General features: G+C 42.7%; 1 protein-coding gene across 4 annotated transcripts in view; it reads right to left on the bottom strand.

Moving 5' to 3' along the window:
* Positions 1–4,310: 4,310 nt before the first annotated feature.
* Positions 4,311–19,583, bottom strand: part of hars (histidyl-tRNA synthetase) — an 86,319-nt gene continuing 71,046 nt past the window's right edge. For all 4 annotated transcript variants that reach the window (XM_063053015.1, XM_063053012.1, XM_063053013.1 and 1 more), the window contains 3 exons: positions 10,409–10,525; positions 7,228–7,374; positions 4,311–4,689 (listed from right to left, as the gene is read on the bottom strand). In XM_063053015.1, coding sequence (XP_062909085.1) covers positions 4,636–4,689; positions 7,228–7,374; positions 10,409–10,525 — 318 coding nt within the window. In that variant the 3' untranslated portion in view covers positions 4,311–4,635. The remainder of the gene's footprint in view (positions 4,690–7,227; positions 7,375–10,408; positions 10,526–19,583) is intronic.

Raw genomic sequence — 19,583 nt, forward strand, 5'->3', positions numbered from 1 at the left:
TCATTGTGTGCTGTGTCATATGAGATGGGGGTTCATGGTCTTTGTATGACCATGATTGTTCTTGGCAGATTTTTTGACAGAAGTGGTTTGTCTTCTTCTGGGCGGAGTCTTTACAAGATGGGTGACCCCCAACCATTATCAATACCCTTCTGAGTCTGGTTGCCTGGCGTCAGTGGTAGCATAACCAGGACTTGTGATATGCACCGCCTGCTCGCATGGCTTCACATGACCCTGACTGGGGGGCTAAGAAGGTGCTGCATCTTACTCAAGGGTGACCTGCAGGCTAGCAGAGGGAAGGAGCACAATACACCTCCTTTGGTAGAGATTTATCTCCACCCTGCCACATTCAGGTAGAACAAGTTAAAACAGTAATGCAGAATAAAATGTAACAGCTTCCAAGAAAGTGCAGTGACAATAAGGTGCAAGATAATACCGAGGAAGATTGTGAGGTCAAGGGTCCTTCTTGACGTGATAGGGGAACTATTCAATAATCTTTTAACGGTGGGGTAGAAGCTGTCCTTGAGCCTGGTGGGACGAGCTTTCAGGCTTTTGTATCTTCTGCCCGATGGGAGAGGGGGGAAGAGAGAATGTCTGGGGTGGGTGGGGTTTTTGGTTACGCTGGCTGTTATATAACCAGTGAATAAGATGATAAAAGGCTTACTGTAGATTGAGTGGATAGTCATAGACGTTTCCCCAGGGTGGAAGTAGCTCATATCCAGGCTCATGGTTTTAAGGTGATTGGAGGAATGTGTAGAGAGGATGTCAGAGGCAAGTCCTTTACACAGCGAGTGGTGGGTGTGGGAAACACCCTGCCAGGGTGGCGGTAGAGGCAGACATGTTGGGGATATTTAAGAAACTATCCCCATTTCATGGATGATCGCAACATGGAGGGCTACGTGGGTGGGAGGTGTTAGATTGACCTTGGAGTAGGTTAAAAGGTCTGCACAACATAATGGGCTAAAGGGCCAAACTGTTCTGTTCGATGTTCTGTTTCAACGAGGCAGCAAGAAGGACAGGCAGAGTCCATGGAGGGGAGGCTGACTACTGTGATATGCTGAACTGTGTCCACAACTCTCTGCAGCTGTCAACAATATTATTCAAAGCCAAATGTCTACCCAAAGTCATCCTTCAACCTCTTCCCAGGACAAATATAAAAATGCCTGAAAGAGAAAGATGATTTTTCAAGGAGTCTGTTTCTTGCCCTTATGGCCATTGGCGGCTGGTGAACTGAACAGGCTGACTGTGCTACACATGCCCTTACAATTCCCCCCTCACCACCATTCAGGGCCCCAGACAGTCCTCCCAGGTGAGGTAGCACTTCACCTGTGAGTCGGCTGGTGTGATATACTGCATCCGGTGCTCCCGATGCAGCCTTCTATATATTGGCGAGACCCGATGCAGACTGGGAGACCGCTTCGCTGAACACCTACGCTCTGTCTGCCAGAGAAAGCAGGATCTCCCAGTGGCCACACATTTCAATTCCATGTCCCATTCCCATTCCGATGTCAATCCATGGCCTCCTCTACTGTTGAGATGAAGACACACTCATGTTGGAGGAACAACACCTTATATTCCGTCTGGGTAGCTTTCAACCTGATGGTATGAACATTGATTTCTCTAACTTCCATTAATGCCCCTCCTCCCTTTCTTACCCCATCCCTATTTATTTATTTAGTCTTTCCCACTCACAATAACTTCTATTCTCCATCTTCCTCTGGTGCTCCCCTCCCCCATTCTTTCTTCCAAGGCCTTCCATCCCATGATACTCTCCCTTCTCCAGCCTTGTATCCCTTTTGCCAATCAACTTCCCAGCTCTTTGCTTCATCCCTCCCCCTCCCGTCTTCTCCTATCATTTTGGATCTCCTCCTCCCCCTTTCAAATCTCTTCTTTCAGTTAGTCCTGACGAAGGGTCCCGGCCCGAAACGTTGACTGTACTTCTTCCTAGAGATGCTGCCTGGCCTGCTGCATCCACCAGCATTTTGTGTGTGTTGCTATTGTCTCAAAATGCTTATTGCTCCCATATCTCCTGACCCTGCAGTCAGTCTGGTGTCTGTGGCGTCAGCCTGGTCATAGGAAGCTGCAGACAGAATACTACTGAGCTTGGATGAGAGCTTCCAATTCTCCTTGCAACCATTGCAAAGTTTCAGAACAGGAAAACCCATCGGTGAATGGAGCTCCAGATTCAAGATTGTTTAATGTCATTTCCAGTGCACAATAGATAGGGTAAATCTAAGCTCGGTTTTTTCACTGAGGCTGGGTGAGACTACAACTAGAGGTCATGGGTCAAGGGTGAAATGTTTAAGGGGAACATGAGGAGAAATTTCTTCATTCAGAGGGTGGGACAAGGTGCCAGCACAAGTTGTGGGAGTGATTTCCATTTCAACATTTAAGAGAAGTTTGTATAGGTACACGGATGGGAAGGCTATGGAGGGCTATGTTCTGAATGCAGGTTGATGGGAGTACGCAGCTTGAATGGTTCAGGCATGGACTAGATGGGCCAAAGGGCCTGTTTTTGTGCTGTAGTTTTCTAATACTCTATGACAAGTGTAAAGGAAATGAAATTAATGTTTAGTCTGGACCAGATACAACACAAAAATAACAGTAAGATAAAGAATACAATAATAATAAATACATAAGATAGCTTATATACATAGATTGATTGTATGCCCATGACGTGATACTAGACACAGAGGTGTCTGTAGATAAGGTGACTGACAGGAAATGATGTAGTGGTGGTGTGAATGTTGTGCCAACCTTACTGGGAATAAAATAGTCACTGATTATCTAGAGAGTCTAGAAGGAACTGATGAATTAAGAATATAAGGTTCATTAATTCATTATGAGCCGTGTGGTATGATGTAGGTGATCATGGTCTCCATGACCATGATTGTTCTTGGCAAATCTTTTCTACAGAATCATCTTGCCATTGCCTTCTTCTGAGCAGTGTCTTTATAAGATGGGTGACCCCAGCCATTATCAATATTTTTCAGAGACTGGCATGAGCAGTCGCATAACCAGGATTTGTGATCTGCACCAGCTGCTCATACGACCATCCACCACCTCCCACGGCTTCACATGACCCTGTTTCAGGGCTAAGCAGGTGCTACACCTTGTCCAAGGGTGACTTGCAGGCTAGCGGCAGGAAGGAGCACCTTAGCTTCCTTTGGTAGAGATGAATCTCCACTCGCCATAAGACATAGGAGCAGAATTAGGCCTTTCAGTCCATCGAGACTACCCCACCATTCCATCATGGCCGATTTATTATGCCCCTCAACCCCACTAATCAGGAACACTAGTCATTAAACTTTACAACACAAGTTTGCCGTTATAAAAAGCAGGCTGATAACAGAATCAGAATCAGGTCTGCCCTGCTCTTTTTGGGAAATAGTATGATTGTCGGAGCAGGTGGGAACCTCTGGTTATAGCAGTAAGAGATTGAAGATGTCCTTGAACACTCCTGCCAGTTAGTTGGCACAGGTTTTCAGTGCCCAATAGGTACACCATCAGGGCCTTACGCCTTTCAAAGTTCACCCTCTTGAAAGATAGCTTGACGTCGGACTCTGAAATGGAGATCAGTGTTATTGGGTGCTGCAGGAATCTTCATAGCTGTAGTTTTATTCTCCCTTTCAAAGCGAGCATAAAAGACTCTGAGATCCCAGACATTTATGTTAGATTTCACCTTATAGGATGAAAGACCATGATCGTCCATGTCACACAACATGGCACATAACGAACAAACAAACTCTACGCCTCTCATCTTATGAAGCTCTATCAGATCTCCTCTTAGCTTCCTCTGGTCCAGAGAAATGCATAAAGCTACAAGTGAAGGGAAGAGTAGGAAACTCTGTGGGACACAAGAGTCAGCAGACGCTGGAATCTGGAGCAACAAACAACCCGCTGGAGGAACTTCAGTGAATTAATCAGCATCTGTGGGAGAATTGCCAATGTTTCAAGTCGAAACTCTGCGTCAGAACTCTGTGCATATTACCGACTTGTGGCCATAATATTCAAAAGCTGGGGAGTGAAATTGGAATAGAGCAAAGAAAACGAGTATCTGTATCAACACACACAAAATACTGGAGGAACTCAGTGGGTCGGGCAGCATCTAAGGGGAAAAAGAGTCGATGTTTCAAGCTGAGAACTTTAATTAGGACTTTTTTTTGTTTGACTGTATGTTTACTGCTATATGTGCTATATGTGCTTTGTGCTGTGTATGACAGTTGGAACTGCGTTTTGGAGGAATACTATTTTGTTTGGCTGTATTCATGGGTATTGATGTATGGATGAATGACAATTAAACTTGAACTAAGCACTTTTAGTCAATAAACAGACACCAAGTCGCCAGCATGCTTTTTATTGATTTGACCAGATAAGCAAAATTCCAGGCTTCGTAATAAAAGGATATTTGGAAACAACATAATTGGGAAAGGATATATATTCAAATTCAGATTTAATATCACCCGAGAAAATTATTTTTAGCCCCACGTTGTGAAGGTATTAGTAAGCTTCTTAATCCTGCAATTTGTTAACAAGCAGAGATAGATATTCATGCTACAGCACAGCATATATAGTGGTAGTGACCAGTGTATATCAGTGGCTTAGCAGTAGAGATGCACCTTTGTGAAGGGATTACAACTAGCATGTTCTCTTCCTGATTTCTTCCAGGAGATTAGCTCTCACAACATCAATCTGCCAAAGATAACACAGTGACGTGAGTTAAAACCAATATGGACCATTGAAGTAATCATGGCAGACCTGATAGCCATTTTCTTTTTACAAACAGAATCTTTGTCCAGCTGATCACATTTTCAAAGTATATATGGCAAATACTGATCATTAAACATTAAACCTTTTCCTATCCATATACCTATCCAAGTGTCCTTCAAGTGTTGCTAATGTACCTATCTCAACCACAGGAAACATTCACATAAAACAGACCATTACAGTACAGCACAGGCCTTTTGGCCAACCTTTAACCTATTCTAAGATCTGAATCAGAATATCATCGGCAAATGTCGTGAAATTAGTTGTCTTTGTGCAATACATTTTGGGTAGAAAAACATGAATTTTATTAAGTATTTAAATTAAATTAGTGCAAAAATTTAAAAAAGTAGTGAGTTAATGTTATCACAAACAAGAGAAAATCGGCAGATACTGGAAATCCAAGCAACACACACACAATGCTGGAGGAACTTAACAGGTCAGGCAGCATCTATAGAAAAGAGTCAACAATCAATGTTTCGGGCTGAGACCCTTCATCAGGACTGGAAAGGAAGGGGGAAGACACCAGAATAAAAATGTTGAGGAAGGGGAAGGAGGATAGCTAGGAGGTGATAGGTGAAGCCAGATGGGCAGGAAAGGTAAAGGGCTGGAGAAGGAGGAATCTGATAGTAGAGGAGAGTGGACTATGGGAGAAAGGGGAAAAGGAGGGGTATCGGGGAGGTGACAGGCAGGTGAGAAGAAGAGTTAAGAGGCCAGATGAGGGGAACAGAAAATGAGGGAAAGGGGAAGGAAAAATCAATGCTAATGCCATTAGGTTGGAGGCTACCCTTATGGAAAATAAGGTATTGCTCCTCCAACCTGAGAGTTGCCTCATCTGGGTACAAGAAGAAGCCATAGACCAACATGTCGCAACAGGAATGAGAACCAGAAGTAAAACGGTTGGCCATCAGGAAGTCTCATCAATGAGGAAGTGCATAAGGAGCACAAGACACAATAGATGACCCCAGGAGATTCACAGGTGGAATGTTGCCTCACCTGGAAGGGCGGTTTGGGGCCCTGAAAGGAGGTGAGGGGGATAAGGAAGTGATGAATGGGCAGGTGTAGCATTTCTGCTGCTTTCATTTGACATTCTGATACTCCCCCCCTACACTTTCCTCCAATCACCTTAAAATTATGTCCGCACATATTGGCCATTTAGTGTCTTATATCAGCAAGAAGTGTTACATCATTGCTCTGTTGCTTGGTTTTAAAATGTCTAGGTGTTAGGTAAAATAAAACTCTCACCTAGCAGAATGCAAAGTTCTTATTTCAACAACCATTACAGCAGAGATTTCGTTCCAGCTCTTGGGTTGTAGCAGTATTAATCCATTTTGATGCTACTCTGAATGGTTCTTGGCCATGCCTTTTAACAACGGGGTATCTTTTTATCCATTGGAGCTAAAGTAATACAGACCTGAGATAGGCCCTTCAGCCCAACTCATCCATGCCTGCCAAGTTACCCACTTCAGCCAGTCCTACTTGCCTGTGTTTGGCTCATATCCCTCCGAGCCTTTCCTATCCATGAACCTGTCTAAACATTGTTAATGTACTACCTCTACAGTTCCTCTGGCAGCTCATTCCATGCATCTTCTGAAAGGTCATAAACACAGGAGCAGAATTAGGCTATTCAGCCCATCGCATCTGCTCCATCATGGCTAATTTATTATCAGTCTCAACCCCATTCTCCTGTCTTTTCCCTGTAACCCTTGACACCCTATTAATCAAGAAATCTAGTAACCTCTGTTTTGAATACACTCAATGACTTCGCCTCCATGATAACTGTGGCAATGAATTCCAGATTCACTGCCCTCTGGTCCTAGACCTCCCCCACCAATATAGGAAATATCCTCTCCAAATCGACTCTAGCTTGGCCTTTCAATATTCAATTAGATCCCCCCCATCTAAATTCCAGCAAATTTCCTCTGTGGAAATATTTCCCATTTGGTCCCAATTACATGATTGCTCTTTCATCTTAAAATCTGTGCCCTCTAGTTTTAGACTCGCCTACCTGAGGGAGGAAAACTGTAATCATTCACCTTGCGTTTTACAAACCTCTAAAAACTCATCCCTCCATTTTCTATATACCGGAGGGAGGTGAACCCCAGCCTATCCAATCTCTTATAACTCATGATCCCCAGTCATTGAGTCACAGAGCACCACAGCACAGAGAAAGGCCCCTCAGCCCATCTGGTCTATGCCAAACTGTTACTCTTTCCAGTCCCATTAACTTGTAGTCCTCCATACCCCCTCCCATCCATGTACTTATCCAAACTCTTATAATTATTGCAATTTAAGCTGCAGCCGCTACTTCGGCTGGCAGCTCACACCACCCTCTGTGATAAAGCTCCCCCTCTCATTCCCTTTCAATATCTCACATGCTTCATGCTTACCTATTATTCGGAATAGTCGCTGCACGTAAAGAAACACTTAAATTTCATTAAAGATCGAATATGAAAATAGAATAACCTCTTCTCTTGTAGAAACGACTCGGAGCTTCACAACTCCTTCCTTTATTTCTTGTTCTCCGATGATGGCCACCAGGGGAATTCCTGTTTCCTCACAGTACTGAAGCTGGTTCAGGAGTTTTGGGTTCTTCTTGTACATAATTTCAGCCTGGATAATATCACAATAAACAATTTAAGTACCATGGGACAGTTTCACCTTCACAAATAAACACTACAAGTGAACATCAACAAGGTGTGACAAACATGCGTCACTGAACATTGATACAACAGAATGATTAAACTTCACAATTCAATTAAACAGAAGATCTCATTATTGTTAATTTTACCCAAAGAAACACTCAGCAATTAAGATTAAGGAAAACCTCAGGGCATTTTACATATAGGAGAACAGAAAGATGACGAGAGTGAGGGTAGATGTACTGTGAGAAGCTTAGGGCCACCTATCTAAGAGAAGATGTACTGGCGTTGGAAAGGGTCCAGAGGAGGTTGACGACAATGATTCTGGGAATGAAAGTGTAAATGTATGAGGAGCATTTCACTGTACTTACTGGAGTTTAGAAGAATAATGCGGGGTGGGGAAGAGAGAAATATCTTTGAAACCTATCGAACATCGAAAGGCCTAGATAGAGTGGATGTAGAGAGAATGTTTCCTATAGTGGGGGACCCCAGGACCAGAGTCATAACCTCAGAATAGAATACAGGGGTTCCCCACCCTTTTTTTACACTATGAGCCACTTTCTTTAACTGAGGGGTCGGTCCATAGACCTCAGGTTTGGGAAACCCTGGAATACAGCGATGTTCATTTAGAATAGAGATAAGGAGGAATTTCTTTTGCCAGAGGATAGTGAATCTGTGGAATTAATTGCCACAGACAGCAGTGAAGGCCAAGTCATTGAGTATATTTAAAGCAGAGGTTGGTAGATTCTTGATTAGTCAGGGTGTTAAAGGTCACAGAGAGAAGGCAGCAGAATGAGGTTCAGAGGGACGATGGTGTGGTGGAGCAGATCGGTGGGTCAAATGGCCTAATTCTGCTCCTATATCCAATTGTCCCATGATCAACAGATCACCTCATCCTACTATCCCACCATAAGAGCATACGACAGGAGCAGAATTAGGCAGTTTGGCCCATTGAGTCTGCTCTACCACTGCATCATGGCTGATTTTCCTTCTTAACCCCATTCTCTGCCTTCTCCCCACAATTCTTGAACACCCTGACTAATGAAGAACCCATCAACCTCCACTTTAAATACACCCATTCACTTGGCCTCCACAACCATCCATGGAATTCACCATCCTTCTAGCGAAAGAAGTTCCACCTCATTTGTCCTTCTATTCTGAGGTGGTGTCCTCTGATCCTAGTCTCCCCGACTATTGGAAACATCCTCTCGATGTCCACTCTATGCTGGTTCCATGAGGAGCAGAAGTGAAAGCCAGGCACACCTACAAAGGTGCAAGCTTGGTGCAACTGGAATAGAAAGCTGCACGCATGCTAAGGAGTGAACAGAGAACTTCCAATTGACAGGGCTAGGTAATCACACAACCAACAGCCATCTCATCCTGAATGGCGATCCTACACACTACTGATAGTGGAAATTAAACTGCTGAACTCAAGTAGCATTTGTAGAGGCAAAAAGTGGATTGACATTTCAGGCTGAGATCTCGAATAGCAGTGCATAATTACAGAGCAAAAGATAGTAAGAGATTTTAAGGTGGTCCAGATTTCTAACAGCAGTAGAACAGAAGGATCTAGGAATACACATCAATAATTACTTGAAAGTGACGTCATGAGTAGATGGTCATAAAGAGATTGTTTGGCACATTGGCCTTCATAAACCATTATATTCAGTGCTCCAGTTGCAATGTTATGTTGAAGTTGTACAAGATGCTGTTGAGGCCAAATTTTGAGTACAGTATTGGTTGTTGTCCTGGTCACCTACCTACAGGAAAGATATCAATAAGCTTGAAAGAGTACAGAGAAAATTTACAAGGATGTTGCCGGGAGTTGAAGACCCAATTTACAGGGAAAGATTTGAATAGGTTGGGACCTTGTTCCCTGAAGCATATGAAAATTAGAGGAGATTTGATAGAGGTATACAAAATTATGAGGGATATCGATAGGGTAAATGCAAACAGGCTTTTTCCACTGAAGGTGGGTGATACTAGAACTAGTGGTTATATGTTAAGGGTTAAAGGTGAAATATTTAAGGAGAACTTCTTCACTCAGAAGGTGGTGAGAATGTGAAATGAGCTGCCAGTGGAAGTGGTGGATGCAGGTTTAATTGTAATGTTTAAGAGAAGTTTGGATAGAAGGATGAGAGGGGTATTGAGGCTATAGTCCAGGTGCAGGTTGATGGAACTATACCAAATAACAGTATGGTATGGCTAGAAGGGCCAAAGGGCCTGCTTCTGTGCAGTAATGCTCTATGATTCTAAGAGATGACTTCAGTATGTCTATGCTAAAGGACGAAATATCTGCAACCATGCCTCTGGCTTATCTGTTCTACTCTTGTCACTTACAGATCTTGCCTTAACCATCTCAGTTATAAGGTACTTTTCCAATCTCTAACTCTCTCTGATATACTATCTCGTGTGCTGATGGTTGTTTGGCACATCTGGCGATGACAGGAAACCTGTGTGGTAGTTCTTAAAGTGGAAAAGCTGTTCTGGGCCAGTTCCACTCTCTGAACCTCGGAGTCTGGGTCCAGTGGTACGAGTAGTCGTCACAACTGGGGGCTTCCTCGGTTGCAGTGGATGACCGTGACTCCTTCAGTACCTTGTCGTGCCCTTCGCTCTCCACACAGCGTTGGACAGCCACCTTCCTGGACGTTGGATCTCACAGTAGATCACATCCACTCAGTCTGCCAGAGCTGACTTTGCGTGCTCTGTCAGGCATATTCCTACTGTCCCAGGGTATGAGGCCACCAGCCACCCGCCACCCTCACCCCTGTTTGCCAGGGTATGAGGCCACCAGCACCCGCCAGCCTCACCCCTGTTGAAGCGATGTACCGGGGGTGTGGCCGCTGTCACATGCAAATGAGCCAGAGGTGAGAGGTGAGTGTCCGGTGGGGCCCGAATGTGAGTGAGCTGCCCCAGAACGGACACAATAAGCCCCTTCACCAGAGGTGTTACCCTTCCCTGGACACCCCATAAACCATGTACATCATACACAATGAAGCACCAACCTTGACCCCGGCTTTCCACAGTTCTGCCAGCAGCTTCATCCTTTCCTCCAGAAGATGCTTCTGAGCAGCAGCGACAAATACCTGAGTCTCTGTAGTACGAATTTTCTGATCAGAGGCCTGTCAAGACACACAGAACTGTCCTCAATAATTTGGATTGCTGAGGTGATGGAAGAATCTTGGGTGTACCACAGAAAATCTCAATCAACATGGTCAATGAAGTACACACGGGCACCAGGGTGGGATTTAATTTAGCGTAACCTATTCTTAACGCACAGCTCCTTGAAAACCTTCAACACACTCTCTATTTTTTTTAAATTTACAAATGTGCAGACCAACCATTGCTCTGAACAGAAAATTCTTAAATGGCCTGAAAACTGTGTGGTACTTTAAATGTTTTTATTTTGTAGATGAAGGCAGTGTTCAAAAGTGGGTTGGCGGCTTATTAACAATCAGCTACTGATTTCCATTGCGTTTATTATTACAATTTGTAACTTGAAACACTGACACTGTATGTTGAAGCTCAAAAATATTTCAAAGTAAAGGTTGTGGTACTTTTATTATTTAGAAAATATATGAATTATATTCATTAACACAATTACAGGGAATTTCACAATTAGATTAGCATCATTTCAAAATTATTTAACATTATATATAAAATTCCAACTGCACAGCAACAAAGGCTATGTTTATGGGAGCATTTCAGTTACTGTGCAGCTGTGTAGCTTACAGGAAACAATGAATATGTTGTCCAATTAGTTCAACGCTAAGGGCTAAAATGTCAAATTAGTAAAAACATTTTATTTACATATTTATTGAGATACAGCGCAGAACAGGCCCTTCCAGCCCTTTAAGCCGCACCGCCCAGCAACCCCCGATTTAACCCACGCCTAATTACAGGCGACTTACAATAACCAATTAACCTACTAATCAGCACCTCTTTGGACTTTGGGAGAAAACCCGAACATCTGAAGAAAACCCATGCATTCCACAGGGAGGATGTACAGACTGCTTACAGGTGATGTCGGGATTGAACCCGAACTGTATTAGTGACATACTAAGCACTACGCTACCATGGTGCCCAAAGTCTCAAAGCTCAAGTCAAAATAAAATGTATCAAAGTAGCTATACGTTACCGCATGCTACCTTGAGGTTATTTTCTCACAGGCATTTACAAATAAAGAAATACCATAAAATGTATCCAAAACAAACACTTCATGAAGCTGGTCCTTTTCTGTGTTGTTCTCCCAAGCATGGTGGGCATACTATGTTAGTCATGGAACGTGTGGTCACACTTGTGGGCCGTCCCAGCACATCCTTGGGTTGTGGTGGTTGTTAAGACAAACAATATATTTCACTGTATGTCGTGATATACACACGATAAATAAATCTGAATCTAAACAAAAACTAAATGTTTAAACGATTTCAGGGTCTGTTTGTTGGAGGGGATCGTTCTTCTTTTGAGCCGCTCTCAGTGAAATATAACCTATCAAATACCCACTTTTTTCGATATCTACAGATTAGAGATTTTTTAAAGATCTAAACTACATATATTTCCTACCAGCCTGGATAAGAACATAATAGATGTAATTTTTATTTTGAAACCTTTTGATAATGGCTCAATATCTTATATTTATGGTCTGTTGTTGGGACTGAGAATGGCACCTTTAGACAAAATTAAAAAAGATTGGGAAAAGGATTTACAGACTTCATTATCTAATGAGACCTGGAGGGCTATTTTCAAAATGGTTAATTCTTCATCATTATGTGCTCGTCCTTCCCTCCTACAATTTAAAGTGGTACATACAGCTCATAAGTCTAAAGACAAGCTCTCTCTTTTTTTTGTAGATACATCTCTTTATTGTGACAGAGGTAATAATGGAGAGGCTTCATTAAATCATATGTTTTGATCATGTTCAAGCCTTGAAAAATATGGGAAAGATGTATTCCAAACTTTTTCTGTACTTTTTAAAGTTAATTATAAGCCCAACCCTTTGACTACCTTATTTGGTATTGTTGAGGAAAGAGCTATAGTTCTGGAGCCTTCTCATTTGTGGGTACTGGCTTTTATTTCTCTTATGACTAAGAAGGTGATCTTGCTCAAATGAAAGGAGGTTGCCCCCCACCCCCCCCCCACACACACGCTCAGTGGTTATGCAATGTTATGTCATGTTTAAATTTAGAGAAGATTTGTTGTTCAATTTTTGATTCTGATCAAGATTTTCAAACGCTATGGGGACCCTTTCTGAACTATTTTGAAAATCTTTGAATTGTTATTAAAATATAGATCTGGGCTATTATTATAAAACACTATATGGTAAAGTACTTTTTTTCCCTTTTGTTTTTTTTACCAACCAGCTTTACCTTGGTAGTGAGTTTAGATTTTTTTTAATAATATAATTAACCATATTATTGTATTTCATAATTCAATTTATTTTATTTGATTGATCATGAATATGGGATACCGTGATTGTATCAGTGTGATTTATATATAGTGCATTTTGTGCTACCTTATTTTGATTTACAATAAGTATCCTTATGAATTCTGTGTGTATATGAAATTTAATAAAATTTAATAAAAATATTGGAAAAAGAAAAAACTGAACGTGCAAAAGATGATCAAAATGTGCAAATTTTAAAAAATACTAAGAACATGAACTCTACAGTCCTTGCAAGTGAGTAGAGCCCAAGAATGTTTACTACAAATCCTTGTTTGCACAGGTCATATTCCAGTGCGGCTCCGAAGACACCAGTCAAATTTCTACAGATGTACCATGACAGTATTCTGATTACACTACCGCACAGGATCGGAAAAATCTGCAGAGTTGGAAACTCAGCCAGCTCCACCATGGGCACCAGCCTCCCCAGCACCCAGGACACCTTCAAAAGGCGATGCCTCAGAAGGGTGGTATCCATCACGAAGGTCCCCCATCACCAAGAACGTGCTCTCTTATTACTACCATCAGGGAGGTAGTACAGAAGCCTGAAGCCACACTCTCAACATTTTAGGAACAGCTTCTTCCCTTCCATCAACAGATATGTGAATGGACAATGAACCCATAAACACATCCTCAATCTACTTTTTTCTCTTTTTGGACTACTTATTTATGTATTGCAATGTACTGCTGCCATAAAACAACAAATTTCACAATACATGTCAGTGATATTAAACCTGATTCTAATTTTCTGTCTGCCCTGCCTGCGTACACCTGACTACCAGCACATTACCAGAATTCAGGTTTATACATGCACATTTCCAAAAATATTTATCTGATTTCTATTAGAGAGCATAAGCAAGAGGCTCCCTTCAAAACGTCCTTACACGAACATCTACCTTCACAATACGAATGCTGGCAGATGAGAGGCTTGAAATTTTATTATCTGACAGCATTATCTTCACTTTCTAAATTACTTCACTTTCTGGCATGTCATCTAAAACTTCTGATAAAATTCTATAGATGTACAGTGGAGAGTATCCTGACTGGCTGCATCACAGACTGGAAACACCAATGCCCAAGAATGGGAAAGCCTACAAGAAGTGGTGGATACAGTCCAGGCCATCACAGGAAAAGCCAGCAAACCAACTGAGCACGTCTACAAGGAATGCAGCCAAAAGAAAGCAGCATCCATAATCAATAGGCTATGCTCTCCTCTCCCTGCTGCCATCAGGGAGGAGGCACAGGAGCCTTTAGGTTCAGGAAAAGTTAATATCCTTCAACCATCCAGCTCCTGAACCAGTGTGGATAACTTCACTTAACTCTTGAACCAATTCCACAATCTACAGTCTCACTTTCAAGGACTCTACAACTCATGTTCTCAGCATTATTTATTTTTTATTTGCACAATATGTCTTTTTTGCACATTGGCTGTTTGTCAGTTGTTTCTTTGTGGTTTTTCATTGATTCTACTGTATTTCAGTACTTTCTTGCCTTCAAGAAACAACCTCAAGATAGGATATGGTAACATACACGTATATGGTATACAAAAATTATGGGGGTGTAGATAGAGTAAATGCAAGCAGGCTTTTTCTACTGAAGTTGGGTGAGAGTAGAACTACAGGTCATGGGTTAAGGGTGAAAGGTAAAGTATTTAATGGGAACATGAGGGGGAACTTCTTCACTCAGAGGGTGGTGAGAGAGTAGATCAAGTTGCTGAAGGAAGTGGTGGATACAGGTTCGATTTCAACATTTAAGAGAAGTTTGGATAAGAACCTGGATGGGAGGGGTGTGGAGGGCTGTGGCCCAGGTGCAGATTGATGGGACTAGGCTGAATAATAGGCCTCCAATCACAAACAAGAGAAAATCTGCAGATTCTGGAAATCTGAGCAACACACACAAAATACTAGAGGAACTAATATGCCAAAGAAGGATGTTATGGACGAAATGGGAGGTGAGGACCTCAATAAAATCACTGTCACTAAAGAGATAATGATGAGCAAACTAGAGGGCCTGGAGGTAGATAAGTCCCCTGGTCCTGATGGGATACATCCCAAGGTGCTGAGAGAATTGGCCGAGGTTATAGTAGACGTGTTGGTAATCATTTATCAAAACTCTCTAGACTCCGGGCAGGTCCCAGCGGACTGGAAGACAGCAAATGTCACGCCGCTTATTAAAAAACGATGTAGGCAAAAGATGGGCAACTATAGGCCAGTTAGCTTAGCATCTGTAGTCGGGAAAACGCTTGAAGCTGTCATTAAGGAAGAAATAGCGTAACATTCAGAAAGGAGTGGTTCCATTAGACAGACGCAGCATGGATTCAGAAAGGGCAGGTCCTGTTTAACAAACTTACTGGAGTTCTTTGAGGACATAATGAGTGCAGTGGATAGAGGGGAACAGGTGGATGTCATATACTTGGATTTCCAGAAGGCGTTCGATAAGGCGCTACACAAGAGACTTACAGCATAAATAAGATACAGATGCATGGAGTCGGAGGAAGTGTATTGGCATGGATAGTGGACTGGTTAACCGATAGAAGGCAGAGAGTTGGTATAAATGGGTGTTTCTCCGGTTGGCAGTCAGTGGTGAGTGGGGTGCCGCAGGGGTCGGTGCTGGGCCCACAGCTGTTTACCATTTACACTGATGATTTGGAAGAAGGGACTGAGTGTAGCGTAGCAAAATTTGCTGATGACACTAAACTGAGTGGAAAAGCAAATTGTACGGAGGATGTGGAGAGTCTGCAGAGGGATACAGATAGGTTAAGTGAGTGGGCCAAGGTCTGGCAAATGGAATACAATGTTGGTAAATGCAAGATCATCCACTTTGGAAGGAATAATAGAAAAGCAGATTATTATTTAAATGGAGAAAGATTGCAGCATGCTGTTGTGCAGAGGGACTTGGGAGTGCTTGTTCATGAAATGCAAAAAGTTGGCTTGTAGGTACAGCAGGTTATTAAGAAGGCAAATGGAATATTGGCATTCATTGCTAGAAGGATTGAATTCAAGAGCAGGGAGGTCATGCTGCAACTATACAGGGTACTGGTGAGGCCACACCTGGAGTACTGTGTGCAGTTCTGGTCTCCATATTTGAGGAAGGATATACTGACTTTGGAGGCAGTGGAGAGGTGGTTTACCAGGTTGATTCCAGGAATGAAGGGGTTAACTTATGAGGAGAGATTGAGTCCCCTGGGACTGTACTCTCTGGAATTCAGAAGAATGAGGAAAGGATCTTACAGAAACATACAAAATTTTGAAAGGGATAGATAAGATAGAAGTAGGAAAGTTGTTTCCATTGGTAAGTGAGACTAGAACTAGGGGACATTGCCTCAAGATTCAGGTGAGAAGATTTCGGACGGAGATGAGGAAAAACTGTTTTTCCCCAGAGAGTGGTGAATCTATGGAATTCCCCGGCCAGGGGAAGCAGTTGAGGCTTCCGCACTAAATATATTTAAGAAACAGTTAGATAGGTTTTTACATAGTAAGGGAATTAAGGGTTACGGGGAAAAGGCAGGGAGATGGAGCTGAGTTTACGGACACATAAGCCATGATCTTATTGAACGGCGGGGCAGGCTCGATGGGCTGGATGTCCGACTCCTGCTCCTATTTCTTATGTTCTTACGTAACTCAGCATGCCAGAGAGCATCTAGGAAAAGCGTACAGTCGACATTTCAGGCCCTGTTTCTCTGCTGTAGTGTTCTGTAATTCTATGACTCTATATACGTACTTGGATAATAAATTCACTTTTAACTTTGAACTCTCTTTCATGCATGCACATTTCCAAAACCATTTATCTTGTTTTTATTAGCCAGCATAGCAAAGAGGCTGCCATTTTCAACTGCATTGCTCAAATATCAGTCTTCCCTTCGCGGACGTCAGCAGATGAGAGCTTTTACAAGTCATTATCCTGCATCTGCTTCAGTGTGTTCTGCAGCTGCGATGGGTTATTTCACTCATTCCACAGACACTTCACTTCGTAGCTGTTTAATCAATCTCCAAATATAAACTGCATCAATTGAGAAATATCTGTGCTCTCTACCAATGATCTGTAACATTTAAATACAAATTAATTCTAGTTTCTTACTACAGATAGGTCTGCAGGGGTTCCCAACTCTTTTTATGCCATGGACCTTTACCATTAAATGAGGGGTTGAGAAAACCCCCTCACAATCGAAGAGGTAATGTTTGAATTTTTGTCAGAGCAACATACAAGAAGTGCTGGCAGGACTGAGAAGGTCAGTAGACAGAATAAGGTGGTGGTGAGAGGGGAAGGAGTACAAGCTGGCAGGTGATAGTGGAGACCAGAGGAGGGGGAAGGTGGGTGACATGCTGAGTTCACCTGGCATTGTGTGTGTGTGTTGCTCTGCATTTCCAGCATCTGCAAAATCTCCTGTTAAACTGAAGAAACCTTGTTGCCGTTAACAGAGGCAGTCTCCAGAAAGTCTGAGCAGAAACACCCCATTGTTGACAAGTGTGAAATTTAAAACATCATCAAGATTAAGGCAGTTAACATCAACCTCAGTGTGCACATTGATGTGGTCAGGCCTTGTTGCCCAAAGTTTGATAATCAAATGACTTGATGGGTCACTTCAGAGGGAAGCCCGCCCTAAATGATCCCAAGATTGCAGCCACTTGCCACACCCAATGAGATCTGATCTTCAACCTCCTAATGGAGTTCAAAATGAGGCATAAAAACAGCATTTCTGAATGGTTCTAAGGAAATTTACGATCTTCTAGATTCAATAAGTTTTTAATTAACTCTCAAGGCCACACTTTCTATTCTTCTTCAATCTTGCCTGCCTATCACCTCTTGCTCCCTTACACCTCTCCCCAGCTGTCCCCAGTACAATCATCAGATCACAGATGAGTACAATACAGAGGGCCACTCTTCAACACTGCAATTTAATTCAGGTCAATGACTGAAAGATATTCCTAAACTGTTAGTTTTGTTTTCACTATAAAATGTTAAATATCTGCAGTTTTTAAAATAATATTTTGCAAGTTGATGAGAGAGCACTGTTCTATAAAGCAGGCTGGGTATGGGCAATAATCTGTTTTCTTCCCAAAATGGCAAACTACATTCAGCGGGCACTTTACTCCCATACCCAATAAAGTGGCCACGGACTGTGTTTGTGGTCTTCTGCTACTGTAGCCCACCCACTTCAAGATTCAACATGTGTTGTGCATTCAGAGATGCTCTTCTGCACACCACTGTTGTAACACATGGCTATTTGAGTTACTGTCGCTTCATGTCAGCTTGAAGCAGTCTGGCCATTCTCCTCTGATCTCCCTCATTAACAAGGAAATTGACCCAGAGAAATACTGCTCACTGGGTGTTTTGCTGTAAACTCTAGACTGCTGTGCGTGAAATTCCCCAGGAGATCAGCAGTTTCAGAGATACTCAAACCACACCACCAGGCACCAACAATCGCTCCACGGTCAAAGTCACTTAGATCACATATCTTCCCAACTCTGATGTTTAGTTTGAACAATAAGTGGATCTCCTGACTGTGCCTGCATTCTTTTATACTTTGAGTTGCCGGGACTTCCGGGTCATCAAGGGAATGGCGGCGTAAGGAAAAGGTCTCTCGACAAAAAAGAAGGTAAACTGCCCCAAAATCGAATTTAGACAAATACTTAATATTGCATAGCTATATTAATAAAAGGGGCAAGGATGATGTCTAAGAACAAGATTAAAAAGTCCGCTCCAAAGGCTGATAAACACAAAGAGACGCAGCAAGGCGACGGGCCTAGCTCCCCCACGGCAAGCCAGGACGGAGATAATGAGGGAGAATCGGTGTCTTCTGTCTTTGATTCTCAGAGAGATTCGCAAGTTCCGACAAGATAACAGCAAACAGCTGGAAGATATTAAAGGAGAAATAGTAAAAACTAACTCGAGGATAGATGAAGCCGAAGCGAGGATTGTTGGAATTGAAGAGAAGCTACAAAATGCAGAGAAGGTGATAGCAGAAATGCTGAAGCTACAAGACCAGCTCCAGTGGAAAATAATAGATCAAGAAGGCCGCTCGAGAAGGGAAAATGTGAGGATCTACGGAGTTCCCGAAGGAACTGAAGGTAAACCCGGATTGATGATTCCCTTCGTGGAGAAGCTACTTAGAGAGAACCTTGATATACCGGCCACAAAAGACCTACAGATAGAAAGGGCTCACCGTGCGTTGGCACCACAGCCTCCGGCAGGCACCCAGCCCAGATCGATTCTGGTCAGATTTCCCAGTTACAGAACGAAGGAAGAGGTGCTTAAAAGGGCATGGCAAAAGAAAGGTTTCATGTGGAACAACTGTAAAATCAGTTTAGACCACGACTACGCACCGGGGATTCTTGCCAGACGGAAGGAATATATGGAAACACGGAGAGTCCTGAAGGAAAACATCAGATTCCAGACCCTGTATTCAGCTCAGCTGAGAGTCTTTTACGACAAAGGGACAAAAACTTACGCTACGGTGGAGGAGGCAACGTCGGACCTGGCGGACCGGGGACTACCTATTAAAGTTATCACCCAACCGGAGTCGCTACTGGAGAGGATTCGGCAGAAGTCGTGGCAGTTAGTGGGGCGAGGACGCTCCACACGAACCAGAGTGTCAAACTACAAGGAAAAGCTGCAAATATTCAGACGCGAATGTACAGAGAATACAGATTAATTAAGAGAAATGACTGAAAAGAGTAAATCGGACTTAAAGGTAAAATGAAAACTGGTAGCTGAAAATAAACTAGGCGGAATAACTTGAA

Source organism: Mobula hypostoma, chromosome 7, assembly GCF_963921235.1.
Source record: "Mobula hypostoma chromosome 7, sMobHyp1.1, whole genome shotgun sequence".
NCBI classification, from domain to species: Eukaryota; Metazoa; Chordata; class Chondrichthyes; order Myliobatiformes; family Myliobatidae; genus Mobula; species Mobula hypostoma.